Consider the following 27,491-nt stretch of genomic DNA (forward strand, 5'->3'; position numbering starts at 1 on the left):
CAGAGAGAGAGCTAGCAGGAGAGCTGCATGCCTGAAGAGGGGGTGAATTCACGCTGAAAACAAGGGGGGACAGTCTCAAGCTGTGCCAGGGTAGGTATAGGCTGGATGTTAGGAAGAAGTTCTTCACAGAGAGAGTGATTGGCATTGGAATGGGCTGCCCAGGGAGGTGGTGGAGGCACCGTCCCTGGGGGTCTTCAAGAAAAGCCTGGATGAGGCACTTAGTGCCATGGTCTGGTTGATTGGATAGGGCTGGGTGCTAGGTTGGACTGGATGATCTTGGAGGTCTCTTCCAACCTGCTTGATTCTATGATTCTATGAAATGGGTCAGGAACCGGCTGGAGGACTGGGTCCAGAGAGTGGTGGTATCATGTTGTAGAATGAAGCAGGTTGGAAGAGAGCTCCAAGCTCAGCCAGCCCAACCTAGCACCCAGCCCTGGCCAAGCAACCAGACCATGGCACTAAGTGCCCCAGCCAGGTTTGGCTTCAACACCTCCAGGGATGGTGACTCCACCACCTCCCTGGGCAGCCCATTCCAATGCCAATCACTCTCTCTGACAACAACTTCCTCCTAACATCCAGCCTAGACCTGCCCTGGCACAACTTAAGCCCCTGTCCCCTTCTGTTGCTGCTTGCCTGGTAGAAGAGACCAGCCCCACCTGGCTACAACCTCCCTTCAGGTAGTTGCAGACAGTTGGCAGATGGCACCAGTGGTGTGCCCCAGGGATCAGTGCTGGGGCAAGTCCTGTTCAATATCTTCACTGATGATCTGGACTAGGAGACTGAGTCCAGCATCAGTAAGTTTGCAGATGGCACCAAGCTAGGATCAGATGTGGATCTATTGGAGGGTAGGAAAGCCCTGCAGGGGGACCTTGACAGGTTGGATGGGTGGGCAGAGGCCAATGGGATGAGATTTAACAATGCCAAGTGCAGGGTTCCATACTGCTGAAGATGAGCCAGCAGTGTGCTCAGGTGGGCAGGACACACAATGGCATCCTGGCCTGTAACGGGAACAGTGTGGGCAGCAGGACAAGGGAGGTTCTTCTGCCCCTGTGCTCAGCACTGCTTAGTGCTGTATCCAGTTCTGGGCTCCTCAATTCAAGAGAGATGTTGAGGTGCTGGAAGGTGTCCAGAGAAGGGCAGCAAGGCTGGGGAGGGGCCTGGAGCACAGCCCTGTGAGGAGAGGCTGAGGGAGCTGGGGGTGTGCAGCCTGCAGCAGAGGAGGCTCAGGGCAGAGCTCATTGCTGGCTACAACTACCTGAAGGGAGGCTGTAGCCAGGTGGGGTTGGGCTCTGCTGCCAGCAACCAGCAACAGAACAAGAGGACACAGTCTCAAGTTGTACCAGAGCAGGTCTAGGCTGGATGTTAGGAAGAAGTTGTTGTCAGAGAGAGTGATTGGCATTGGAATGGGCTGCCCAGGGAGGTGGTGGAGTCACCACCCCTGGAGGTGTTGAAGCCAAGCCTGTCTGGGGCACTTAGTGCCATGGTCTGGTTGCTTGGCTAGGGCTGGGTGCTAGGTTGGCCTGGCTGAGCTTGAGGGCTCTTCCAAGCAGGCTGATTCTAGGATTCTCTTCTACGTTTCTATTCTATGAATGTGAGCCCTGAGTGCTGCCAAAGCCACCTTGTGCCATCCCAAGCTTCTTCTGTACCCTCTTCCAAAGGAGATCTTCACCACCCTGCCCCACTTTGCCCAGAGCCTGCTCAGCAAGCACTCCTTCCTCTACAGAAGTCCATTCTGTGTCAAATTGAATTTTTGGTTCTTCTTTTTATTTCCCCTTTGGTTTTACTAATTGGTGGCTTGGTTTTGCTTTTGCAGCCTCCATTCCTTCTCATTGCTCTTCCAGCAGAGTCAGGATGGACTTTGCTGGGGTCTGCATTCAAAAGAGGGAGGTAAGGAAACTAGATAAGGCCAGCAGAGGAAAAGGAGATGGGAGAGTCTGCAGACAGAGGGGAAAGGAATTTCACTGTCCTGGAACTTCAACATCTTGAGGACTCCTGGTGGGGTTTGCAGAACTGTCTGGAAACACAAAACTTGTCTGGTTGTTGCTTAACCAAGGGCTGTAGTTCCTCTGCAGCTGCCAATTCACTCATTTTCAAGGAATGAGCTGACTTAAAGAGAGGAGCAAAGTGTTTTCCCACATCACTTTCCATCAGTCAACAAGGGAGAAGCAGCAAAAAAAGCCATCTGAGATGCATCTGGCTGGGGGAAAAAAATCATCCCCATTTATGACACTTAACTCTGGGCCATGTGGTGCTGGCAGGACCTGGCTGCGTGCAGCATTCCACATTATTCACAGCAAATGCATTTTAACATGACCATGAATCCTGCTCCAAGGCTCCTTGGGGTTTCCCAGCCAGCTACTATGTGTTGCTCATGGCTTTGATATTGAAGTGGGACCTCTCTCCAAGGCAATTTGTTGGGACATCACTGCTGGGGAGCACATGGCATGTCCAAATGCCATTAGTCAAATCCCTAAGCAGTTGCTCAACAGGCATTCTGAGAAGAGAACTCAGGACCAACCCTGGAATGGGTTGCCCAGGGAGGTGGTGGAGGCTCCATCCCTGGAGGTGTTTAAGGCCAGGTTGGATGAGGCTCTGGCTAGGCTGATCTAGGTTAGGGTGTCCTGTTCATGGCAGGGGGGATGGAACTGGCTGATCCTTGTGGTCCCTCTCAACCCTGACTGAATTATAGAATCATAGAATCAACAGCTTGGAAGAGACCTCCAAGCTCAGCCAGGCCAACCTAGCACCCAGCCCTGCCCAACCAACCAGACCATGGCACTAAGTGCCCCAGCCAGGATTGGCTTCTACACCTCCAGGCACGGCAACTCCACCACCTCCCTGGGCAGCCCATTCCAATGCCAATCACTCTTTCTGACAACAACTTCCTAACAACATCCAGCCTAGACCTCCCCTGGCACAGCTTGAGACTGTGTCCCCTTGATCTGTTGCTGCTTGCCTGGCAGAAGAGTCCAACCCCACCTGGCTACAGCCTCCCTCCAGGTAGTTGTAGCCAGCAATGAGGTCTCACATCCAGATGGGTTTGGGAAGTCACCAGAGAAGGAGATGTTGAAGCAAAGCCTGGATGAGGCACTTAGTGCCATGGTCTAGATGACTGGCCAGGGCTGGGTGCTAGGTTGGCCTGGATGGTCTTGGAAGTCTCTTCCAACCTGGTTGATTCCAATCTGCCCTTCTATCTACCAGGAGAAGAAGTGGGGCTGGAGCCAGGACCCTGTGAGCAGGACACTCCATGCAACACACTGCAGTGAAAAAAAAAAGGAGCAATGAAAGCTCCAAGAAGCTCTTACCAGGAAAGAATTCAGCTTGCTACACCAGGGCCTTTCTGAAGATCTCTTAAAGGCAGCTGCACAGGGGAATGAATGGATTAATCTGGCAGCTGGAAAAAGAGAAAATGAAGTGGCATACTGCCCTTCAGCCACCAAAAAGGCAAAACTGGTGTGAAAACTGGGGGGACTTTCACCTAGTCCAGATTAAATTTCTTTTGAGGTTATTTCCCTCCCCTCCAAGGGGCCCAAGGGAGCACAAACCCCTTTTGCTTTGCTGGGTTCAGAGGGATGGATGCGGAGTTTCTCCTCCTCGTTGGCTGTGGATCACACCAGGAGCTGGCAACCCCTTGGCAGTCAAGAAGCTGGCAGTGTCCTCCAGCCCTATAGACCATGGGTTTACAGAACATTAGGGGTTGGATGGGATCTTGAGAAATCATCTAGTCCAACCCTCCTGTCAGAGTAGGATCACTCAAAGCAGGTCACACAGAAATGTGTCCAGGCAGGTTTTGAATGTATCCAGGGAAGGAGACTCCACAATCACAGAATCAGTCAGGGTTGGAAGGGACCACAAGGAGCAGCCACTTCCAACCCCCCTGCCATGCCCAGGGACACCCTACCCTAGAGCAGGCTGCCCACAGCCTCAGCCAGCCTGGCCTCAAACACCTCCAGCCATGGGGCCTCAACCACCTCCCTGGGCAACCCATTCCAGCCTCTCACCACTCTCCTGCTCAGCAACTTCCTCCTCACCTCCACTCTGACTCTCCCCATCTCCAGCTTTGCTCCATTCCCCCCAGTTCTGTCACTCTCTGACAGCCTAAAAAGTCCCTCCCCAGCTTTTCTTGGAGGCTCCCTTCAGATGCTGAAAGGCCACAAGAAGGTCACCTGGGAGCCTCCTCTGCTGCAGCCTGCACAGCCCCAACCCTTTCAGTCTGTGCTCACAGCAGAGCTGCTGCAGCCCTCTGAGCATCCTCCTGGCCCAGTCTCTCTGGGCAGCCTGTTGCTGTGTTCTGCCACTCTCATAGGGAAAAAAAATGCCTTCTTTTTATGTGGAACCTCCTCTGCTCCAGCTTGCACCTGCTGATCCTTGTGCTGTCATTGGACATCACTGAGGAGAGCCTGGCTCTGTCCTCCCTAGAGTCTCCCTTCACATCTTTATAAACATGAATGTGGCCACCCCTCAGTCTCCTCTTCTCCAGTCTAAAGAGCCCCAGCTCAGCTCCCTCAGCCTCTCCTCATATGGCAGAAGTTCCACTCCTTTAACCACTTCTGTGGCTCTGTGCTGGGCTCTTTCAACTCATTCCCTGTCACAGGCTCAGAGGATGTCAGGGGTTGGAAGGGACCCAAAGAGATCATTGAGTCCAACCCCCCCCTGCCAGAGCAGGACCACACAATCTAGCTCAGGGCACACAGGAACACATCCAGACAGGTCTTGAAGGGCTCCAGAGAAAGAGACTCCACAACCTCTCTGGGCAGCCTGTGCCAGGGCTCTGGGACCCTTACAGCAAAGAAGTTGCCCCTTGTGTTGAGCTGGAACCTCCTGTGCTGCAGCTTCCATCCACTGCTCCTTGTCCTATCCCAGGGGGCAGTGAGCAGAGCCTGTCCCCCACTCCTGACCCCCATCCCTCAGAGATTTGTAAACATTGATTCAATCCCCTCTCAGTCTTCTCTTCTCCAGACTAGAAAGCCCCAGGTCCCTCAGCGTCTCCTCATCAGGCAGTGCTCCACTCCCCTCATCATCCTCATAGCCTTCCACTGGACCCTCTCCAGCTGATCCCTGTCCCTCTTCAACTGGGGAGCCCCAAACTGAATGCAGTACTCAAGACGAGGTCTTACCAGGGCAGAGTAGAGGAGAAGAAAAACCTCCCTGTCCTTCTTGAACGGATGGTCCCAGAACTGGACACAACATTCCAGATGTGGCCTCACCAGGACAGAGCAGTGGGAGAGGAGAAACGTTCAGCAGCACCAAAGATCCCTGTTAGAAACACAACTGCACCTTCCTCCTTTCCCAGAATTTCATGTTCCAGCTTCCCCCAAACCCTCACCAGCAGCATTCTGCCACCCGTGTGCCACAGCCAGCACCCATCCAGCCACCCACTGAGTTTGTCTTGGGCATGGATCCAGACAGAAAAATCAATTATTATTAGTAGTAGTAGTTCTTTTTCTTCAGTGGGGGTGAGTGGATGACTGTGATTCATCCCTGCAGATGCACCACATGGCGTGCCAGGAGCACGCAGCTGCTGCCCAGCCACTTCCAGCCCCAAACTGGGCTGAATTAAGTCTGCTTGCAAAATGTGAGGTGACTGTGGGTGGTCAGAAAGTGTTGCAAGAGTGCAAAGCTCTCAGGTTAATTACAAAAACATGCAGTTAGGTATTAGAGAAAGATTCTTTTAAGGAAGGGTGGGGAGAGACTGGAACAGGAGCCAGCAGTGTGTACTTGCAGCCCAGAAAGCCAAGCAGAGCCTGGGCTGCAGCAGCAGAAGTGTAGCCAGCAGGGCCAGGGAGGTGATTCTCCCCCTCTATTCCACTCTGCTGAGACCTCACCTGGAGTACTGCATCCAGTTCTGGAGTCCCTGGGACAAGGGGGATGTGGAGATGCTGGAGTGTGTCCAGAGCAGGGCCAGGAGGGTGCTCAGAGGGCTGCAGCAGCTCTGCTGTGAGCACAGACTGAAAGAGTTGGGGCTGTTCAGTCTGCAGAAGAGGAGGCTCCCAGGTGACCTTCTTGTGGCCTTCCAGCATCTGAAGGGAGCCTCCAAGAAAAGCTGGGGAGGGACTTCTGAGGCTGTGAGGGAGTGCCAGGGCTTGGGGGAATGGAGCAAAGCTGGAGGTGGGGAGATTCAGCGTGGCCATGAGGAGGAAGTTGTTGAGCAGGAGAGTGGTGAGAGGCTGGAATGGGTTGCCCAGGGAGGTGGTTGAGGCCCCATGGCTGGAGGTGTTTGAGGCCAGGCTGGCTGAGGCTGTGGGCAGCTTGCTCTAGGGCAGGGTGTCCCTGAGCATGGCAGGGGGTTGGAAGTGGCTGCTCCTTGTGGTCCCTTCCAACCCTGAGTGATTCTATGAACAGGTTGCCCAGGGAGGTCATGGATACCTCCTCTCTGGAGGTGCTCTAGCCCAGAAATGGGCTGCCCAGGGAGGTGGTGGAGTCCCTGTCCCTGGAGGTGCTCAATCAAAGCGTGGATGAGGCACTTAGTTGCTTGGCTAGGGCTGGGTGCTAGGTTGGCCTGGATGATCTTGGAGGTCTCTTCCAACCTGGGTGATTCTATGGTACTTGAGCCTTACTCACCTGCAAGCCCTGGTGCATGCCAGAGAAAGGCTTTGATAAAACAATCCCCCTTTTCCTGGCAGGGCACAACACAGATGTGATAGCAACACAAGCACTTAACAATCCATCTTTATTTGGGGAATACTTTCTGCTGGGAAAGGCAAAACCTCAACTTCACAAGTACAGCAAAGTGGCAAAAGATAGACAAGTGTAGAAAAGAAACTGCAGATGATTCCAAGTTCCTGATGGCAGCAGCAGGAGGAACATTCCAAACGTCTCATCTTTAGGTGTGAACCCTTCTGCTGCTGCCTCCTGAGCCCTGGATGTCAGCTACACAATGGACTTCACCAGTGGGACAGAGATGCTCTCAAGTAAGGGCTTTGGGGGTAAACAAAACCAGACACACAAAACTCCTCCATACAAAAATACAGCCTCAGAAGAGCAGCACAAAGCAAATGCCCCTGCCAAGTTCTGGCTATGGTAGCTATTTCTCACACCCACCCTGCAAGGTAGCTAAGGCCATTCCACCTGGGAGTGGTACCACAAACAGAGCTGCTTTGTCCCAAGTCCCCCCAGTTAGCCTGAATCCAGCTGCCTCATCTTCACTTTATCTCCTAGAGCATTGTCCAGTTGGGATCTGGGCAGGTCAGACAGCAGCCAAACAAAAGGGCCTTAGACATTGCAAAGAATGGAGCCCTCACATACCCGGGGGGGGGTTCTCTGGTGTCATTTTGGGTGTGTTTTTCCCTCCTCTGGCAATTACAGACATCCCATGACACACCAAAAAGGCTTCTGCTACAAGACACTATGATGATGGTGATGTTTTTCAGGGTGGCATCTTACACCACATCGACACAACATCACTACACCAAAAAGATCCCACCCCTGCTGAGTGCAGGGTTGGGAGGGTTGGACTGGATAACCTTTAAAGGTCTCTTCCAAGCCAAACCAGTCTGTGAGTCTATGAAATATGCAGTCAGCATAACGAGCCAAATCCTTTGTACCTGCAGCTGCATCAGTACCATCAGTTGGGTTACACTGGGGGTGAAGAAGTACAGCACCAACCTGTGCAAGTCTAGCTGCTAAGGGAGGGTTTCCTGTGAGCCACTGGAAGTGGAAAAAGCTGTTTGAAATAGGTGAGGACAGAACTGTCCCACAGACTGGTAGCTAGAAGTTAAAAGAAAGAAATAAAAGGAGACACTCAGGTCACAACTTGCACTTTTCCTTTCTCACCTTGAGCTTAGGGAGTGCCAGAGAAGATGTGCAGGTGACACTCACCTGAAGCACCACTGACAAAGAAAGGTCAGAGCAAGAAATGTGGAGAAGGTGCACTTAAGTGACACTGCATACAGGGGAAAGGGTCATGAGACAGAGTTGTGGCTCCCATCTCTGCTCCAAAGAAAGAAGACTGCTCAGAGATCCTGGCCAGCAGCAGGGATGCAACTGGGCGCAAGAGACTGGGGATCCCCAGCTGTTGTATAAACAAAAGAGCTGAAGTTGGCTCATTTTTGTTCTCTCATCAGGAAGCTTCAGCCCTACCAATGCTGTTGCTGGAGCTGGAGTTTGGTGGTTTAATCCTCTTCTCTACTTCAGTTTTGTTCCCAGCACAGGAGACCAGGACATGGTCAAGCACCACAGCTCAGGGCTCAAACTGGGTGCACATTCACAGACATTCATGGTCTGTGCTCCTGCAGGGAAGAGACCTCCCCCTGAGGAAGCAAATGGGATATCCAGGTCTTTCTGCAGGGCTTAGGCTCAAATGCTCACTACAAGCCAAACACCTCTCCATTGGTATGAAATCTATGGAAAGAGCAGTTAAAGGTGAGGAGTTCAGCAGAGTAAGAAACTCACAAGAACAGATTTTGGCTCAATGTAATGATGATGATAAGCCTTTATCAGACCTATTAGGTAGGTTGCTGCCTGATAATTACCCACAGCTGGGCCACACAGCTCCACCTTAATATTTTAAGTTGTCCCAAGGGAAAACAAAAGCTCCTTTCTGACTTGAACACCTACTAGTGATATGACTTACAAAGCCAGGGTTTGCTCTACACCCATCTCTGCATCTGTTCATTGCAGAACACAGTGAACCACTCCCAAGCTTTTATTTCACCTTACACAGCTAAACAAGTGATGACAGCTTTGTGTAAGGGGAAAAAAACCCAAACCAGGCACACCAGAAAGAACACAACACATCTTTTCAACAGACTTCTGTCCTATCTTTAGGCTATTCTGCCCTTCTGAGTGCTACTCTGCAAATCAAAGGCACCTTTCCTACTTAGGAGGTTAAGAATTTGCATGTTTTGCTTTTGGGTTTGTGAAGGTGAATGAAGTCAGGAGGAAGCAAAGGTTCCAGTGCATGACTGACTTGCTAGCACAACAAGGATGGGTTAGGAAACACTCTTGAATATACTTATGGATTCACTGACAAGAAAAAGGAAAACATCTAAGAAGGCCTGTGTCCAAAAGCAGCTGGCAGGATCCATGTTGTCATGCCCAACATCTTCACTGGACTAATGAAGATGAGAAACACTCAGCTCCTGTACCTACACTAAGATGAGAAACACTCACACCTCTGCAGTGCCTGTACTAGACTGAGGAAGATGAGAAACACTCACACCTCTGTAGCTCCTGTACCTACACTAAGATGAGAAACACTCACACCTCTGCTGCTCCTGTACCTACACTAAGATGAGAAACACTCACACCTCTGTAGCTCCTGTACCTACACTAAGGAAGATGAGAAACACTCACACCTCTGCTGCTCCTGTACCTACACTAAGGAAGATGAGAAACACTCACACCTCTGCTGCTCCTGTACCTACACTAAGGAAGATGAGAAACACTCACACCTCTGCAGTGCCTGAACCTATGCTAAGGAAGATGAGAAACACTCACACCTCTGTAGCTCCTGTACCTACACTAAGATGAGAAACACTCACACCTCTGCTGCTCCTGTACCTACACTAAGGAAGATGAGAAACACTCACACCCCTGCAATGCCTGTACCTATGCTAAGGAAGATGAGAAACACTCACACCTCTGCAGTGCCTGAACCTATGCTAAGGAAGATGAGAAACACTCACACCCCTGCAGTGCCTGTACCTACACTAAGATGAGAAACACTCACACCTCTGTAGCTCCTGTACCTACACTAAGGAAGATGAGAAACACTCACACCTCTGTAGCTCCTGTACCTACACTAAGGAAGATGAGAAACACTCACACCTCTGCAGCTCCTGTACCTACACTAAGGAAGATGAGAAACACTCACACCTCTGCAGCTCCTGTACCTACACTAAGGAAGATGAGAAACACTCACACCTCTGTAGCTCCTGTACCTACACTAAGGAAGATGAGAAACACTCACACCTCTGTAGCTCCTGTACCTACACTAAGGAAGATGAGAAACACTCACACCTCTGTAGCTCCTGTACCTACACTAAGGAAGATGAGAAACACTCACACCTCTGCAGTGCCTGTACCTACACTAAGGAAGATGAGAAACACTCACACCTCTGTAGCTCCTGTACCTACACTAAGGAAGATGAGAAACACTCACACCTCTGTAGCTCCTGTACCTACACTAAGGAAGATGAGAAACACTCACACCTCTGCTGCTCCTGTACCTACACTAAGATGAGAAACACTCACACCTCTGCAGCTCCTGTACCTACACTAAGGAAGATGAGAAACACTCACACCTCTGCAGCTCCTGTACCTACACTAAGATGAGAAACACTCACACCTCTGCAGCTGCTGTACCTACACTAAGGAAGATGAGAAACACTCACACCTCTGCAGCTGCTGTACCTACACTAAGATGAGAAACAGTCACACCTCTGTAGCTCCTGTACCTACACTAAGATGAGAAACACTCACACCTCTGCAGCTGCTGTACCTACACTAAGATGAGAAACACTCACACCTTTGCAGCTCCTGTACCTACACAGTGATGTCTTTGTACTTGGACCAAGCAGGAGGAAGAAAAGCACCCATTTCTGTACACCCCTTTAACCCTACAGTGCATGCATTACAAACACCAGTGGCAGCCAGGATGACACCAGTGAGTCTTTGACATCTGCCACCTTGCAGTAGAAAGGAACACGAAGTGCTGACAAGTGCTGTACCATGCCTGTGAGCAGACAGGTTCACATGGGTTGGACACCAAGCCGAGCTGGCACTGCAGTTCAGGACCCTCTTTGCAGTGAGCAGAAGGACTGTGGTTTCCTTTCCCTCTTTTCTAAGCAGGGGCATTTTCTAAGCCTAAGCAGGGACAGGTTGGCCAGTGGGGAGCAGGACCTTGCACGTGTCTGCACGGCACCTCGTGGGACAGACAGCAACACCCAACCAAGGGCACAGGGCACAGCAAGTCCCTGCAGACCAATTGAGCAGGTACCACGGGGCAAGATGCTCCAGTACCAACTGGTTTTGCTTCACTGTACCATTCCCAGCAAGGACAACCCCAACCTCAGGCAACCAGCCCAGCACTGGTGCAGGAAGGCAGGTGGGTGGCTCCTGCCCGAGCGACCAAGCACCAGGAGATGCCCAACGGTCGTGGCAATGTCTTCTCACTGAACACAAACTGGGGAGCAGCGAGGGGAGAAGGGATGTCAGAGGAGCCAGAGTAATGGTGGGGATGCTCACCACCACTGTGGCATTATTCCTAAGGCCTGGATGGTGGAACAAGCTCAGTGCTTCCAGATAGGCTTTTCCTTGTCCATCCCAGCTCCAGTGCTTTCCACGCCCCGATGCGTGCGCAAAGGGTCAGGGCTGGCACAAAGCTTGAGCTGCTGAGCAGAGCTGGACCATGAGCTCAGAAAACAACTCTGTCTTCCTGCGTCCTCTCCCACCACAGTGTGCTGTTCAGGGTGCCAAAGCTGTTGTCCTCCTCCTCCTGCTCTTTAGCTAGCTCCACAAACACCTGGGGGCAGAGAGAAAGGCTGTGAACGGGCCACACTCCTGCTAGGACCTTCTCTGGCCATAAAGAGAATCCATACCAAAGCCTTCAAAGGTATTGAAGGTACTACCCTCAGCACCAGGCAGACATGGACCTGTTGGAGGAGGATCAAAAACGATCCAAAAATGTCCTCTGCTGTGAGAGACTTGGGGTGGTTTGGCCTGGAAGAGAGAAGGCTGCAGGCAGACCTTCTGGTGGCCTTTGGGTGTTAAATGGGCTGGTAAGAAAGCTGGGGACACACTTTTTTAGCAGGACCTGTTGTGGCAGGAGAGGGAGAGGTGGTTTTAAAACTAAAAGTGAGGAGATTCAGACTAGAGATAAGGAAGAAATGTTTTACACTGAGGGTGGTGAGAGGCTGGCTCAGGTTGTCCAGAGAGGGGACAAATCAGAGAATCAAGCAGGTTGGAAGAGACCTCCAAGCTCAGCCAGCCCAACCTAGCACCCAGCCCTAGACAATCAACCAGACCATGGCACTAAGTGCCTCATCCAGGCTTTGCTTCAACACCTCCAGGGACAGTGACTCCACCACCTCCCTGGCCAGCCCATTCCAATGCCAATCACTCTCTCTGCCAACTGGAGGTGGTGGAGTTTAAGAGTGGTTTGGATGTGGTGCTTAGGGCTATGGTTTAAGGTGAATCTTGTAGAGTAGGGTTCTAGGTTGGACTTGATGATCCTGAAGGGCTTTGCTGTGATTCATCAACCTCTCCATCCACAGTGTTTGCCCAGACTGGATGCACAACACCTCTGTGATGGAGGCAAAGTGGAGTCCAGCCCAGGCCCCCTTGAAAGCTCCATCAAAAACCTGCAGCCTTTGCCAGTCAGGGTTTACTTCCCCCAAATATCCCTGAAACCCCCCTGAGATACTTGCTGAACATACCTGTTCCAGTGTTGCCTGAGAGAAGCTGTACTCCTCGATGTTGAAGGCATGTTTGACTGGGGAAGGAATTAACAACAGCAAGTAATTAGGCAGATTTCACCACTTGATAGCTGACAGAACTGGATTTCATAGAATCATAGAACCAAGCAGGTTGGAAGAGATGTCCAAGCTCAGCCAGGCCAACCTATCACTCAGTCCTGTCCAATCAACCAGACCATGGCACCAAGTGCCCCAGACAGGCTTGGCTTCAACACCTCCAGGGATAGGGACTCCACCACCTCCCTGGGCAGCCCATTCCAATGCAAATCACTCTCTCTGACAACAACTTCCTCCTAACATCCAGACTAGACCTGCCCTGGCACAGCTTCAGACTGTGTCCCCTTGTTCTGTTGCTGCTTGCCTGGCAGAAGAACCCAACCCCACCTGGCTACAGCCTCCCTTCAGGTAGCTGCAGACAGCAATGAGCTCTGCCCTGAGCCTCCTCTTCTGCAGGCTGCACACCCCCAGCTCCCTCAGCCTCTCCTCACAGGGCTCTGCTCCAGGCCCCTCCCCAGCTTCATCGCCCTAAACACTAAGCTGGCACAAGCAGTTAGAATTGTAGAATCATAGAATCAGTCAGGGTTGGAAGGGACCACAAGGATCAGCCACTTCCAACCTCCCTGCCAAGCCCAGGGACACCCTACCCTAGAGCAGGCTGCACACAGCCTCAGCCAGCCTGGCCTTAAACATCTCCAGCCATGGGGCCTCAACCACCTCCCTGGGCAACCCATTCCAGCCTCTCACCACCCTCATGCTCAACAACTTCCTCCTCACCTCCAGTCTGAACCTTCCCACCTCCAGCTTTGCTCCATTCCCCCCACTCCTGGCACTCTCTGACAGCCTAAAAAGTCCCTCCACAGATTTTTTGCAGGCCCCCTTCAGATCCTGGAAGGCCACAAGAAGGTCACCTGGGAGCCTCCTCTGCTCCAGCCTGCACAGCCCCAACTCTTTCAGTCTGTGCTCACAGCAGAGCTGCTGCAGCCCTCTCAGCATCCTCCTGGCCCTGCTCTGGACACACTCCAGCATCTCCTCTTGTCCCAGGGGCTCCAGAACTGGGTGTAGTACTTCAGGTGGGGTCTCAGCAGAGTGGAATGGAGGAGGAGAATCACCTCCCTGGCCCAGCTGCACCCACTTCTGATGTAGCCCAGGATCTGGTTGGCCTCCATGCTGCAAGTGCACACTGCTAACTTGCTGCCCTCCAGCCCTGCATCAATCCATGTGTGGATGTGGTGCTGAGGGATGCAGTTTGGTGGTGGTGGTTTAGCAGCAGTGGTGAGATTGTGAGCTCTTAAGGTCTCTTCCAACCTCAACAGCTCTATGCTTCTATGGGAAGCAAAATGATTTCTGTATGTGATGAGTAGCAAATGGTTAATTACCTTCTTCCAGCTTGGAAAAAGAATGTGAAAGTGACTGCACATCTTCTTTGGGAATTTTATATGCCAAGATAGAAGCAAAACTGGAACAGAGAAACAAAGCAGATTTAGTTGCAGGTGAAAATGACTGAGAGCACAGTGGTGAATATCCAGGTGCAAGGATTGAAAGTCATCTTCTGAGGTCACCCCAAGCATTTAGACTACAAGACAACAGGACTGATGCAGCTCCAGGAGACCATCTGCTTTATAACTCATCTCACAGCTCCAGGTCCAGCTGCACCAGCTGAGCTTCCCCTGAGATTGCTTTCATGCTCTTCAAACAAGCCTCAGCCATTTCTAGTCCACTTATAACAAACCCATGAAAGAAAGATTGCTGCCCAGAACAAGCAGAGGTCTGAGGTTTTGCCTTTCAATCCAGCTCAGGAGGTCACAGGATCTCTGGGGCTTTTGCAACATCCAGCAGTTCCTGCAACCCAGGCTCCAGGGAGCTGCTCTAACTCCACACACATCTCATCCTGGAGAATGAACTCATCTCTAAACCTCCCACGTTTGCAGAGTGCTTCTTTAGATGATGCCTGCAGTGCCCTTTTTGGAGAGTCTTAGCAGCCCCCTCCCAGCTCATACAGCAGAAATGCAAAGCTTTTGAGGGGAAACCAACCAAATCCACCCTGCAGCTCTCAGGCATTCCCAGAAAACACTCAAGCACTTCTAGGTAAGGGCCAGTGGCTCAGTGCCTCAGCTGTTACCAGTTTCCTGGAGCTCCCAAGCAAGGGGGAAGCTGTCAGGCCACAGCTATGCAGAGAAGGGAGTTTTGCTTCCCCTGTGCCAAACATCTGCACGCAGAGCTCCCAGGCAGCACCCAGCAGCTTTTGCTGCCCTGCAAGCCCCTTCCTCTTTTCTCTGAGCTGCAGATAAATGTTTATGGTGGTGTTTCAGCATTCCCCACTCAGGGCCAAGGAGGGGCTGGGAAATCTGGGGCTCGGACCAGTGCCCCACAGTTAGTTACTCTGTGGAGCTGTTAAGCTTCACCTTTCCTGACGGTTGGCGTTGGGGAAGATGTGCAAGATCTGGCTCTGCAGGTATTCCAGCTGCTGTACATCTGCTGCTTCTTTTAGCTTCATTTCCAAGAAGTATCCTCTGCCAAACTTACTCTTCAGGTGTTGGACAGTACCTATACACCTGCCAGGGCAGAGAGAAGAGCTGGAGGCACTACAACAGCAGCTTAAGCTTCCAACAGGAGCCTTTGGGCAGTGTAAATTTCATTCGGCTCCAAGTTTAAGGAGCAAGAAGCAGATTTTAGTTGACAGCCCAGAAGGGGAGGGCTCCAGTGGTACCTGAGCTGCCCAGACACCAGGATGGCCACACGGTCACAGACAGCATCAGCCTCCTCCATGTAGTGGGTGGTCAGGATGGCTGCCCTCTCCTTGTTTTTGAAGGCTGCTCGGATTGCCCTCCTGCAAAACACAACCAAACCAAACCCTGAAAGCAACAGTGGGCACCTAACAATACTTCCTTCAGCCTGGAGTCACAGAACCAAGCAGGTTGGAAAAGACCTCCAAGCTCAGCCAGCCCAACCTAGCACCCAGCCCTGGCCAAGCAACCAGACCATGGCACTAAGTGCCCAGGCCAAGCTTTGCTTCAACACCTCCAGGGACAGTGACTCCACCACCTCCCTGGGCAGCCCATTCCAATGCCAATCACTCTCTCTGACAACAACTTCCTAACAACATCCAGCCTAGACCTCCCCTGGCACAGCTTGAGACTGTGTCCCCTTGTTCTGTTGCTGCTTGCCTGGCAGAAGAGACCAACCCCACCTGGCTACAGCCTCCCTTCAGGGAGCTGCAGACAGCAATGAGCTCTGCCCTGAGCCTCCTCTTCTGCAGGCTGCACACCCCCAGCTCCCTCAGCCTCTCCTCACAGGGCTGTGCTCCAGGCCCCACCCCAGCTTTATCTCCCTTCTCTGAACACCTTCCAGCACCTCAACATCTCTCTTGAATTGAGGAGCCCAGAACTGGACACAGCGCTCAAGGTGTGGCCTGAGCAGTGCTGAGCACAGGGGCAGAACAACCTCCCTTGTCCTGACTTCCATGACTGCAATTCCCTGTCTATGTCTCTCCCTAGTGTTAGCAGGGATAACACACACAGCAAATGAGGCAAACGCCCTAATCCTCTGGCACTCACCACATGTGCTGCTTGGCTTTTGGATCCATCCCAGTTGAGGGCTCATCCAAGAGCGTGACACGTGGGTTACCCAGCATACTGAGGGCAAAGCACAGCTGGGAGGAAGGCAGAAAGAAAGAATAAGGACAGGACAGCTGCTGGAGACCCCCCCCAGCAGCCTGGGGACCTGCCTTACCTTGCGTTTCAGCCCCACTCCCAGCTTCTTTGTTGTCTTCTGCAGGTGGTCATTTAAATCCAGGGCGTTTGCAATGCTGTGGAAGGGGGAAGACCACATGTGAACAGCTGAGAGGGTGATGGCTTGGCTGAACAGCTGAGAGGGTGATGGCTTGGCTGAACAGCTGAGAGGGTGATGGCTTGGCTGAACAGCTGAGAGGGTGATGGCTTGGCTGAACAGCTGAGAGGGTGATGGCTTGACTTCCCCTCCTCAGCCCACAGGATTAAACAGGTTGGAAGAGACTTCTAAGATTATCAAGTCCAACCTATTACCTAACCCTTCTAACTAACTCTAACCCTTCTAATTAACTAAACCATGGCATTAAGTGCCTCATCCAGCCTCCTCTTAAACACTTCCAGCTCAGCCAGTCCAACCTAGCACCCAGCCTTAGCCAAACAACCAGACCATGGCACTAAGTGCCCCAGCCAGGCTTGGCTTCAACACCTCCAGGGACAGCAACTCCACCACCTCCCTGGGCAGCCCATTCCAATGCCAATCACTCTCTCTGACAACAACTTCCTAACAACATCCAGCCTAGACCTCCTTCAGACTGTGTCCCCTTCTTCTGTTGCTGCTTGCCTGGCAAAAGAGCCCAACCCCACCTGGCTACAGACTCCCTTCAGGCAGCTGCAGACAGCAATGAGCTCTGCCCTGAGCCTCCTCTGCTGCAGGCTGCACACCCCCAGCTCCCTCAGCCTCTCCTCACAGGGCTGTGCTCCAGGCCCCTCCCCAGCCTTGCTGCCCTTCTCTAGACACACTCAAGCACCTTAACATCATTCTTGAATTGAGGAGCCAAGAACTGGACACAGGACTCAAGGTGTGACCTGACCAGCACTGAGTACAGCATGCAAAGAGTCTCATTTGAAGAGCTCAGGCACAAATATTTGCATACCAAGCACCAAAACCAGGAGCTGGTCACTTCCAAACAAAGCCACCTGACTCCAATGGCCCTGAGGGCTCTGCACTGGCAACCCAGAGACAGCACCAAGCCCTGGACTCCCTATTTTTGGTAGGCTCTGCAAAGGTGATTTTTAACACTTCAGCACTTAAAAAGAGTACAAAATATTCCCAATTATTCTGGGGTTTGTGTGGTTGAACCTTTACCTCCTGACCTACTCCTGCTGAATGCATTGAAAAGATTCAATTAAAGGGAAAGGAGAGGAAAAAAAGGAAAGGAAAGGCTGAGAAGAGCAAAGCTAAACCTTGGAACAGTTCTCTAATGAGCTACTCACCGTTTAATGACTTCCTTAACATCAGCCTGACTTATTCCCTTGATAGCTCCATAGATTTCAAAGTGCTCCTGCAGTGTGATATCTGGCCAGAGGGGATTGGTTTGAGGACAGTACCCCACAAATTTCACTGAGTCATCTTCACTGCTCAGGCCAAAAGAATGATCTCCCATCAGAACCTGCAAGGAGCAGACACAGTCAAATAACAGAAGTCTCAAAATGCATTTTGTAAGGTTGTAGCAAAACAACAACAACTGGGAATTCCTGGAATCATTAAGATGGAAGAAAAAGGGATTCATTTCCCCAAAGAATTAAAGAGATAATGGCCTCAGGAGGTGCCAGGGGAGGGTTAGAATCATAGAATCAAGCAGATTGGAAGAGACCTCCAAGCTCAGCCAGGCCAACCTAGCACCCAGCCCTGGCCAAGCAACCAGACCATGGCACTAAGTGCCTCAGCCAGGCTTGGCTTCAACATCTACAGGGACGGCAACTCCACCACCTCCCTGGGCAGCCCATTCCAATGCCAATCACTCTCTCTGACAACAACTTCCTCCTGACATCCAGCCTAGACCTCCCCTGGCACAACTTGAGGCTGTGTCCACTTGTTCTGTCCCTGGGTGCCTGGCAGAAGAGCCCAACCCCACCTGGCTACAGCCTCCCCTCAGGGAGTTGTAGCCAGCAATGAGCTCTGCCCTGAGCCTTCCTCTGCTGCAGGCTGCACACCCCCAGCTCCCTCAGCCTCTCCTCACAGGGCTGTGCTCCAGGCCCCTCCCCAGCCTTGCTGCCCTTCTCTGGACACCTTCCAGCACCTCAACATCTCTCTTCAATTGAGGAGCCCAGACCTGGACACAGCACTCAAGGGGTGGCCTGAGCAGTGCTGAGCACAGGGGCAGAAGAACCTCCCTTGTGCTGCTGCCCACACTGCTCCTGAGCCAGCCCAGGATGCCATTGGCTCTGCTGCCCACCTGGGCACTGCTGCCTCATCTTCAGCTACTCTCTACCATCACCCCCAGGTCCCTCTCTGCCTGGCTGCTCTCAGCCACTCTGGCCCCAGCCTGTAGTGCTGCTTGGGGTTGTTGTGGCCAAAGTGCAGAACCCTGCACTTGGCCTTGTTCAATCTCATCCCATTGGCCTCTGCCCACCCATTCAGCCTGGCCAGGTCCCTCTGCAGGGCTCTCCTACCCTCCAACAGCTCCACACCTGCTGCTAGCTTGGTGTCATCTGCAAGCTTGCTGCTGCTGGGCTGAGCAAGTTTAGGGTGGACAATAGGAAGAGATCTAGTGGAAGAGTGGTCAGGCACTGGGACAGGCTGCTCAGGGAGGCTTAGGGTGGACATTAGGAGGAATTTCTCTAGTGGAAGAGTGGTCAGGCACTGGGACAGGCTGCTGAGGTAGCTGTTCAAAAAATGAGTAGATGCAACATGGTGTAGTGATCATGGAGGTGCTGGCAGAAGGTTGATGATCTTAGAGGTCTTCTCCAACCTTAATGATCCTATGGTTTTCCACTTAGCTCTTAGCATGCAACTTACCTGCCCACTGGTTGGCTCAACCTCTCCCACAAGCATATTAATTAAGGTGCTTTTCCCAGCTCCATTGGGTCCCAACAAGCCCAAGATTTCCCCTAAAGAAAGGAGAACACAAAACCAGCACCCTGGTGGTCAGAGGAGTGGATTCAAGAGCTGGGTTTGTAAATAACAGTAACTGATCTCCAACCTTTCCTCACGCAGAGAGAAACATGTTTTGTGGCCACCTTCTTTATTCTCCTCCCCAGGAGAAACTCCTTCCTCTCATCAAACTCTTTGTGCAAGCAGCTGACCAGGATTGCTGGCACCTGGAAGAGAGGAGAGAAGTGGTTGCAGGTGCCAGCAAAGCTCCACACCTGGCTTGCAGACAGTGCCTGTGGGCACATGGATTTACCTCCTCGCTTTTGGGGTTGCTCAGCACCTCTTGGACTCGCAGCCTCTCTGCCTTCACATCTTCATCTTCATTCTCATCCCGTGGCACATCTGGGAACTTCCAGGTCCTGGCTTTTGTAGAACACTTCCTAAAGGGAAGAAAACAACATGATGCTTCTGCTCGGCCTTAAGATGTCCTCACTGCTCTGATGCAGGATGCAGTTTGCTGCCCCCAGGGTGTAACATGTTTGTGCAGCACAGCTGAGGAGCCCCAAAAGAGCTTTCAGTGATGGCAGTGAGGTCACCTTTCTGCTGAGCCATCTCCTGAGGCATGGCATTCTCTTACCATGCAGCGGGGAAGGGAATTCGCTTTTTATCTAGGAGACATCCTTACATAATTCCAGGTGTTACACTGATGTAACTTAAAAGGGAGCAAAAAAACCCCACCACATGGACTGACTTTGAGACAACTACAGCTAGAAGGACAAATTCTTCAGGCACTGAGGATGGGATGCAACCAGAGGTGGTTTATTTTCCCCACCCAGACCAGCTGCTTTGGATTATTGGTTTTAAAAGACTATTCAGTGGAGACCCACCTGAAAAAGAGATGCCCTCTAACTGGAAACTCACCTGAAAAAGAGATCCCCTCCGACTGGAAACCCTCCTGAAAAAGGGACCCACCTGAAAAAGGGATCCTCTCTGACTGGAAACTCACCTGAAAAAGGGATGCCCTCTGACTGGAGACCCACCTGAAAAAGGGACCCACCTGAAAAAGGGATCCTCTCTGACTGGAAACTCACCTGAAAAAGGGATCCTCTCTAACTGGAAACTCACCTGAAGAAGGGATGCCCTCTAACTGGAAACTTGCCTGAAAAAGGGATCCTCTCTAAGTGGAAACTCACATGAAAAAGAGAACCCCTCCGACTGCAGACCCTCCTGAAAAAGGGACCCACCTGAAAAAGGGATGCCCTCTGACTGGAGACTCACCTGAAAAAGGGATGCCCTCTGACTGGAGACTCACCTGAAAAAGGGATGCCCTCTGACTGGAGACTCACCTGAAAAAGGGACCCACCTGAAAAAGGGATCCTCTCTAACTGGAAACTCACCTGAAAAAGAGATCCCCTCCGACTGGAGACCCTCCTGAAAAAGGGACCCACCTGAAAAAGGGATCCTCTCTGACTGGAAACTCACCTGAAAAAGGGATCCTCTCTGACTGGAAACTCACCTGAAAAAGGGATCCCCTCTAACTGGAGACCCACCTGAGAAGGGGATCCTCTCTGACTGGAGACTCACCTGAGAAGGGGATCCCCTCTGACTGGAGACCCACCTGAAAAAGGGATCCCCTCTGACTGGAGACCCACCTGAAAAGGGGATCCTCTCTGACTGGAGACTCACCTGAAAAAGAGATCCTCTCTGACTGGAGACTCACCTGAAAAGGGGATCCTCTCTGACTGGAGACCCACCTGAAAAGGGGATCCCCTCTGACTGGAGACCCTCCTGAAAAAGGGACCCACCTGAAAAAGGGATCCTTTCTGACTGGAGACTCACCTGAATAAGGGATCCCCTCTGAAAAAGGGAACCTCTCCAACTGGAGACCCACCTGAAAAAGGGACCCCCTCCGACTGGAGACTCACCTGATAAAGGGATCCTCTCTGACTGGAGACCCACCTGAAAAGGGGATACTCTCTGACTGCAGACCCACCTGAAAAGGGGATCCTCTCTGACTGCAGACCCACCTGAAAAAGGGAACCTCTCTGACTGCAGACCCACCTGAAAAAGGGATCCTCTCTGACTGCAGACCCACCTGAAAAAGGGATCCTCTCTGACTGTCTTCCCTCCATTCTTCAGCTCGAAATACCGTAGGAGGAAGAGCCACACAAGACACTGCAAGTAGGGCTGAAACAGACAAACCAAGCCCTGCTTACTCAGACTGCAGCCAGCCCTCCAAGGCTGCTGCAGCCTGTGGAGTCATTGAATGGTTTGGGTTGGAGGGGACCTTAGAGATCATCCAGTTCCAACCCCTTTGCCATGGGTGGGGACACCTCTCACTAGCCCAGGTTGCTCAAGGTGTTGTCCAAGCTGGCCTCAAACACCTCCAGGGAGGGGACCTGTCCCAGTGTCTCACCACCCTCACTGGAAAGAATTTCTTCCTCATCTCCAGCCTAAATCTTCCAGCTTAAATCCATTGCCCCTTGTCCTGGCACAACAAGCCTGGTAAAAAGCCCCTCCCAGATTTTTTGTAGGCCTTCAGCTACTGGAATGATGCTAAGTGACCCTGTATGTGATCCCACCACTGTGATGAGTGCCAAGGAGCTCCAGCTCTTCCCTACTACCTGATGCTTCTGAGAAGACTAAATACAGCCTGATGTGTCTGAGAAGATTAAAGGCATCAGTAGATGCTGCTCACTGGGTTGATATTAAGGATGCACAACTGGAGTCTGCTTAGATTTAGTCACAGAATGGCTTAGATTGGAAGGGACCTTAGAGATCATCTACTTCAACCTCCCTGCCATGGGCAAGGACACTTCTCAGCTAGACCTGGTTGCTCAAAGCCTTGAACACCTCCAGGGAGGGAGCATCCACAACCAGCAGCTTGAGGGTTTTGGAGTCAGGAAGGGACTGTCCCTGCTCTGAAGTTCTTCCCCCAGCACCACAGACTCCCACAATCACCAGGATGAACATCAGCACTGTTAATAAGCCTACTGAGGCAGCAGATGCTGAGCTGGTAGGCACAGCAGCTTCACTGATCCTGTTTGCTCTGCAACAGGTTGCAAAGCTGCAGGCTTCCAGCCACGCTCAGCATTAGATCAAATCTCTATTAATAAAGATGCCTGAACAGAAGGGGCTGCCCAGCAGGACTCAGCAATTCTCTGCAGCATGCAGGGCAGAACAGCCAATAAGCACAGCTCACAGCAATCACTGCCACCAGCAGCCTGTCCCATGGGTCGTAGTAGCCTCTGTTCATCCGCTTGCCTTTCCAGGAGACCTGGGAACACAAAACAAAGCCTACTGGAGCAGCCAAGCACCCACCAGAGAATGGATGGCCTGTACCACACCCAGTGTCAGATCAGCCAGACAGTAATAGCCTGGTTTGGGTTGGAAAGGACCTTAAAGATCATCTAATTCCAACACCTCAGCCAGGAGCACATCCTTTAGGTCAGGCTGCTCAGAGCCTTGTCCGACATGACCCTGAACACTTGCAGGAGTGGAGCATCCACAACCTCTCTGGGCAACCTGTTCCACTCACACAGTCACAGAGATGTGCAGGCTGGCAAAGCCCCTCAGGGTCACCAAGTCCAACCCAGAACCCTACTCTACAAGATTCACCTTAAACCATAGCCCTAAGCACCACATCCAAACCACCCTTACACACATCCAGGGTGGGTGATTCCACCACCTCCTTGGGCAGCTCATTCCAGTCCCTGACCACTCTCTGGGAAAAATGTTTTTCTAATCTCCAATCTAAACCTCCCCACTCTCAGTTTGAGGCCATTCCCCCTTGCTCTGTCTCCAGTGACCCAGCAGCAGCCTCTTCACAACGTCCCACAGAAGCACAGAAACATCCAGGTTGCAGAAGACCCTCAGGATCACCAAGTCCAACCAGGGCTTCACTAATCTCACAGTGAAACATTTCTTCACAATACCTCATCCAAATCTAGTCTCTTCCAGCCCCAAATCATTAGGCCTTGTCCTAGGATTCTGTGATGCTGCTCAAACACTTTCTGAGCTCTGCAGAGTTTGCCCAAGTCTGACACCAGTAAACTTCCAGCACAGTCTCTGAGGCTGCTCCTGATTTTAAAGCCACCAACTTCTAATTCATAGAATCAGTCAGGGTTGGAAGGGACCACAAGGAGCAGCCACTTCCAACCTCCCTGCTATGCCCAGGGACACCCTACCCTAGAGCAGGCTGCACACAGCCTCAGCCAGCCTGGCCTGAAACACCTCCAGCCATGGGGCCTCAACCACCTCCCTGGGCAACCCATTCCAGCCTCTCAGCACTCTCCTGCTCAACAACTTCCTCCTCACAGCCAGCCTGACTCTCCCCACCTCCAGCTTTGCTCCATTCCCCCCACTCCTGGCACTCCCTCACAGCCTAAAAAATCCCTCCACAGATTTTTTTGTAGCCCCCTTCAGATCCTGGAAGGCCACAAGAAGGTCACCTGGGAGCCTCCTCTGCTCCAGCCTGCACAGCTCCAACTCTTTCAGTCTGTGCTCACAGCAGAGCTGCTGCAGCCTCTCAGCATCCTCCTGGCCCTGCTCTGGACACACTCCAGCATCTCCACAGCCCTCTTGTAATAGTGGCTCCAGAACTGGATGCAGTACTCCAGGTGGGGTCTCAGCAGAGTGGAGCAGAGCAGAGGGGGAGAATCACCTCCCTGGCCCTGCTGGCCACACTTCTGCTGCTGCAGCCCAGGCTCTGCTTGGCTTTCTGGGCTGCAAGTGCACACTGCTGGCTCCTGCTGAGCTTCTCATCCAGCAGCACCCCCAAGTCTCTCTCCTCAGGGCTGCTCTCCAGCCACTCACTGCCCAGCCTGGATTGGTGCTTGGCATTACCTCGACCCAGATGCAGGACCTTGCACTTGGTCTTGTAACCCATCTCCCATCACTGGGTTTGCACTTGAAGCACTGAAAAGAAGACTTGCTTTTGCCCTCATTTTAAACCTGCAGCACTTTGCTTACAGCAAGAAGGTGACTTTGCACCAGCAGCTGCAGTTCACAGAATGAGAGATTGTTAAGAGCTTGGAAGGGACTTCCAGAGATCATCCAGTCCAACCCTGCTGACAAAAGCAGGATTGCCCAGGGGTAGTCCACACAGGAATGCATCCAGGTGGGATTTTAAAGACTTCAGAGAAGGAGACTCCACAACCTCTGTGGGCAGCCTGCTCCAAGGGTCTCTCACCCTCACTGCAAAGAAGTTTTAGCTCATGTCGAGGTGGAACTTTCTATGTTCCACTTTGGACCCATTGCTCTTTGTCTTATTGCTGTGCAACACTGAAAAGAGCTTGGTCCTCTCCACTTGACACCCACCCCTCATATTTGGATGAGATCTCCTCTCAGCCTTCTCATCTCCAGACTAAACAGCCCCAGGGCTCTCAGTCCCTCTTCACAGGGGAGATGCTCAAGTCCCCTAATCATCCTTGAGGCTCTCTGCTGGACTCTGTCACATGTTAAATGGGTAAAGGAGATCTCACAGCACTGGGCAGATAACCACTGCCCTGCTGCCATTTAGACACATACCCAACCTCAGCCCCCTGCAACTGCTCTGGGGTGCAACTCCTGTGCCTTCTTACCTTGATAAAACAAATCAGACAGCCAATGAGGGGATAAATAGGAATGAAGATGGAGAAGACATAATGCAGGACGCTGGTTACGAGGTAATAGTCCAGGAAAAAGGCCACTTCAGTGACAACTGTACAGAGCAAAGCTGTCTGTACCAAAGGAAAGGATAAAACAGCTCAGTTTTCAATCAGTTCAGGCTCTCTAAGCATAAATAAGCTGATCTGAGACATGTTAGAAAGCTTTATCAGTTAGGGTATAGCAGTGGTACAGACATTGGCTCAAAACCTCTGTGGGTTAAGGACAACAGTTAAATAAAAGGAGAGGCTCTGGTGGCTCTGGAGGTAGTTAAGTCTTCCAAGCCTGTTATAGAATCAAGCAGGTTGGAAGAGAGCTCCAAGCTCAGCCAGCCCAACTCAGCACCCAGCCCTAGCCAAGCAACCAGACCATGGCACTAAGTGCCCCAGCCAGGCTTGGCTTCAACACCTCCAGGCACAGTGACTCCACCACCTCCCTGGGCAGCCCATTCCAATGCCAATCACTCTCTCTGACAACAACTTCCTAACAACATCCAGCCTAGACCTCCTTGAGACTGTGTCCCCTTCTTCTGTTGCTGCTTGCCTGGCAGCAGAGCCCAACCCCACCTGGCTACAGCCTCCCTTCAGGTAGCTGCAGACAGCAATGAGCTCTGCCCTGAGCCTCCTCTTCTGCAGGCTGCACACCCCCAGCTCCCTCAGCCTATCCTCACAGGGCTGTGCTCCAGGCCCCTCCCCAGCCTTGCTGCCCTTCTCTGGACACCTTCCAGCACCTCAACATCTCTCTTGAATTGAGGAGCCCAGAACTGGACACAGCACTCAAGGTGTGGCCTCATCATACTCAAGGTAAAGTTACTCACCACTGAAAATATGAACGACCAAAATTCCTTTGTGTTTTGGACTTTCCTAAAGGTGAAGGAGACCACATAAGTGAAGAGCACAACTGATGGAACATAACCAATCAGGCAGAAAATCTGCAAAGACAGGAAAAGTTGCTCAGGAAATGCACAACAAGACCCCTGGGGGGGCATTTTTGTTTTTAAAGTGTCATCTGAAATTACTTTACTACATAACTCTGGATTCATCTTTGTCACCTGAGCTGCATTTTCCACCCGGGTACCTGGAAGAGATATTATTAAAGACTCCAACAAATGCATTTGTGGACAGGGAGAAGCCTCACTCACTCCTTTTTCCTTCAAACCATTTCCCATTTTGCAATAGCACAGGCTCCCAGAAATGGTGACTTAAAGATTTTAACAAGGATTTGGCATTCCTGCAATCACAGACTGCTGGAAGGGACCTCTGGAGATCAATACATAGAATCACAGAATCAGGCAGGGTTGGAAGGCACCACAAGGATCAGCCACTTCCAACCCCCCTGCCATGCCCAGGGACACCCTACCCTAGAGCAGGCTGCACACAGCCTCAGCCAGCCTGGCCTTAAACACCTCCAGCCATGGGGCCTCAACCACCTCCCTGGGCAACCCATTCCAGCCTCTCACCACTCTCCTGCTCAACAACTTCCTCCTCATGTCCACTCTGACTCTCCCCACCTCCAGCTTTGCTCCATTCCCCCCAGTCCTGTCACTCCCTCGCAGCCTAAAATGTCCCTCCCCAGATTTTCTGGAGGTCCCCTTCAGATGCTGGAAGGCCACAAGAAGGTCACCTGGGAGCCTCCTCTGCTCCAGCCTGCACAGCCCCAACTCTTTCAGTCCATCCTCACAGGAGAGGTTGTCCAGCCCTCTGATCATCCAGTCCAACCCCACCCTGGCTAAAGCAGAGTCCCCCACAACATGTTGCCCAGGATCATAATGTTCAGGTGTGTTTGGAATACCTCCATAGAATCACAGAATCAAGCAGGTTGGAAGAGACCTCCAAGCTCAGCCAGCCCAACCTAGCACCCAGCCCTGGCCAAGCAACCAGACCATGGCACTAAGTGCCTCAGACAGGCTCTTCTTGAACACCTCCAGGGACAGCGACTCCCTGGGCAGCCCATTCCAATGCCAATCACTCTCTCTGACAACAACTTCCTCCTAACATCCAGACTAGACCTGCCCTTCTGTTGCTGCTTGCCTGGCAGCAAAGCCCAACCCCACCTGGCTACAGCCTGCCTTCAGGTAGCTGCAGACAGCAATGAGCTCTGCCCTGAGCCTCCTCTTCTGCAGGCTGCACACCCCCAGCTCCCTCAGCCTCTCCTCACAGGGCTGTGCTCCAGGCCCCTCCTCAGCCTTGCTGCCCTTCTCTGGACACCTTCCAGCACCTCAACATCTCTCTTGAATTGAGGAGCCCAGAACTGGACACAGCACTCAAGGTGTGCAGACCCTAAACCAAGGGTAGATGCAAAGCAGCTCTGCAGCAGAGAGCTCACATCCCAAAGCTGCTTAACTCGGAGCTGCTGGCCATGCAGCTTGGAAAAAGATCTGATTCTTCTCCATTACTGCCAAGATCTCAGGGAAGTCAGCTCTGAGTACCAAAGAGATGAAGATTTGTAGTCTCTTCAATTTAATTACACACTGCCAATTCACTGCAGAGCTGAGCTATGTCCAAAGTCACTGCAACCTTCTTGTTAGCAGCACAGCAACGTACATGGAGCAATTACCAACAGGCTGAGCAAGCAGGGAGAGAGGAAGGGCTGAGCATTTCCTTGGAAGACCTTGGGATTTTAAAGCTCCATTTTATTGCAGTTCTCAAAGAAATTCTGAGATCTGAATGGTTTTGCCCATGGAAAGCTGCAGCAGTTTGGTGCAGTTCCCATTCTAGCAGCTTTAGTTAGGTATTTCCTATGTATACCACAGAAAGAAAGGGGTTGGAAGGGACCTCTGCAGACCCTCTAAATCCAATTCCCCTGCCAAAGCAGGGTCATCTACAGCAG

General features: G+C 51.9%; 1 protein-coding gene and 1 long non-coding RNA gene across 6 annotated transcripts in view; both read right to left on the reverse strand.

Annotated features, from left to right (window-relative positions):
• Positions 1–6,656: 6,656 nt before the first annotated feature.
• LOC135179184 (uncharacterized) lies at positions 6,657–9,398 on the reverse strand. The gene is made up of 2 exons (XR_010303942.1): positions 9,161–9,398; positions 6,657–9,113 (listed from the first exon to the last, which is right to left on the reverse strand). It is a non-coding gene; the product is annotated as an uncharacterized LOC135179184 (long non-coding RNA).
• A 48-nt stretch (positions 9,399–9,446) lies between these two features.
• Positions 9,447–27,491, reverse strand: part of ABCA5 (ATP binding cassette subfamily A member 5) — a 70,891-nt gene continuing 52,846 nt past the window's right edge. For 2 of the 5 annotated variants that reach the window (XM_064150656.1, XM_064150655.1), the window contains exons 26-40: positions 25,480–25,593; positions 24,599–24,736; positions 22,219–22,293; positions 21,112–21,203; positions 19,330–19,456; positions 19,126–19,243; positions 18,942–19,033; positions 17,417–17,592; positions 16,146–16,221; positions 15,971–16,065; positions 15,124–15,243; positions 14,819–14,968; positions 13,793–13,872; positions 12,378–12,433; positions 10,091–11,464 (exon numbers count right to left, since the gene is read on the reverse strand). In XM_064150656.1, the coding sequence (XP_064006726.1) occupies positions 11,357–11,464; positions 12,378–12,433; positions 13,793–13,872; positions 14,819–14,968; positions 15,124–15,243; positions 15,971–16,065; positions 16,146–16,221; positions 17,417–17,592; positions 18,942–19,033; positions 19,126–19,243; positions 19,330–19,456; positions 21,112–21,203; positions 22,219–22,293; positions 24,599–24,736; positions 25,480–25,593 (1,617 nt within the window). In that variant the 3' untranslated portion in view covers positions 10,091–11,356. Of the gene's footprint in view, positions 9,485–9,650; positions 9,673–10,090; positions 11,465–12,377; positions 12,434–13,792; positions 13,873–14,818; positions 14,969–15,123; positions 15,244–15,970; positions 16,066–16,145; positions 16,222–17,416; positions 17,593–18,941; positions 19,034–19,125; positions 19,244–19,329; positions 19,457–21,111; positions 21,204–22,218; positions 22,294–24,598; positions 24,737–25,479; positions 25,594–27,491 lie in introns of those variants that run through there. The other 3 variants (XR_010303939.1, XR_010303940.1, XR_010303941.1) reach the window with 3 other exon arrangements.

This window comes from Pogoniulus pusillus, chromosome 11 (assembly GCF_015220805.1).
Source record: "Pogoniulus pusillus isolate bPogPus1 chromosome 11, bPogPus1.pri, whole genome shotgun sequence".
In the NCBI taxonomy this organism is placed as follows: Eukaryota; Metazoa; Chordata; class Aves; order Piciformes; family Lybiidae; genus Pogoniulus; species Pogoniulus pusillus.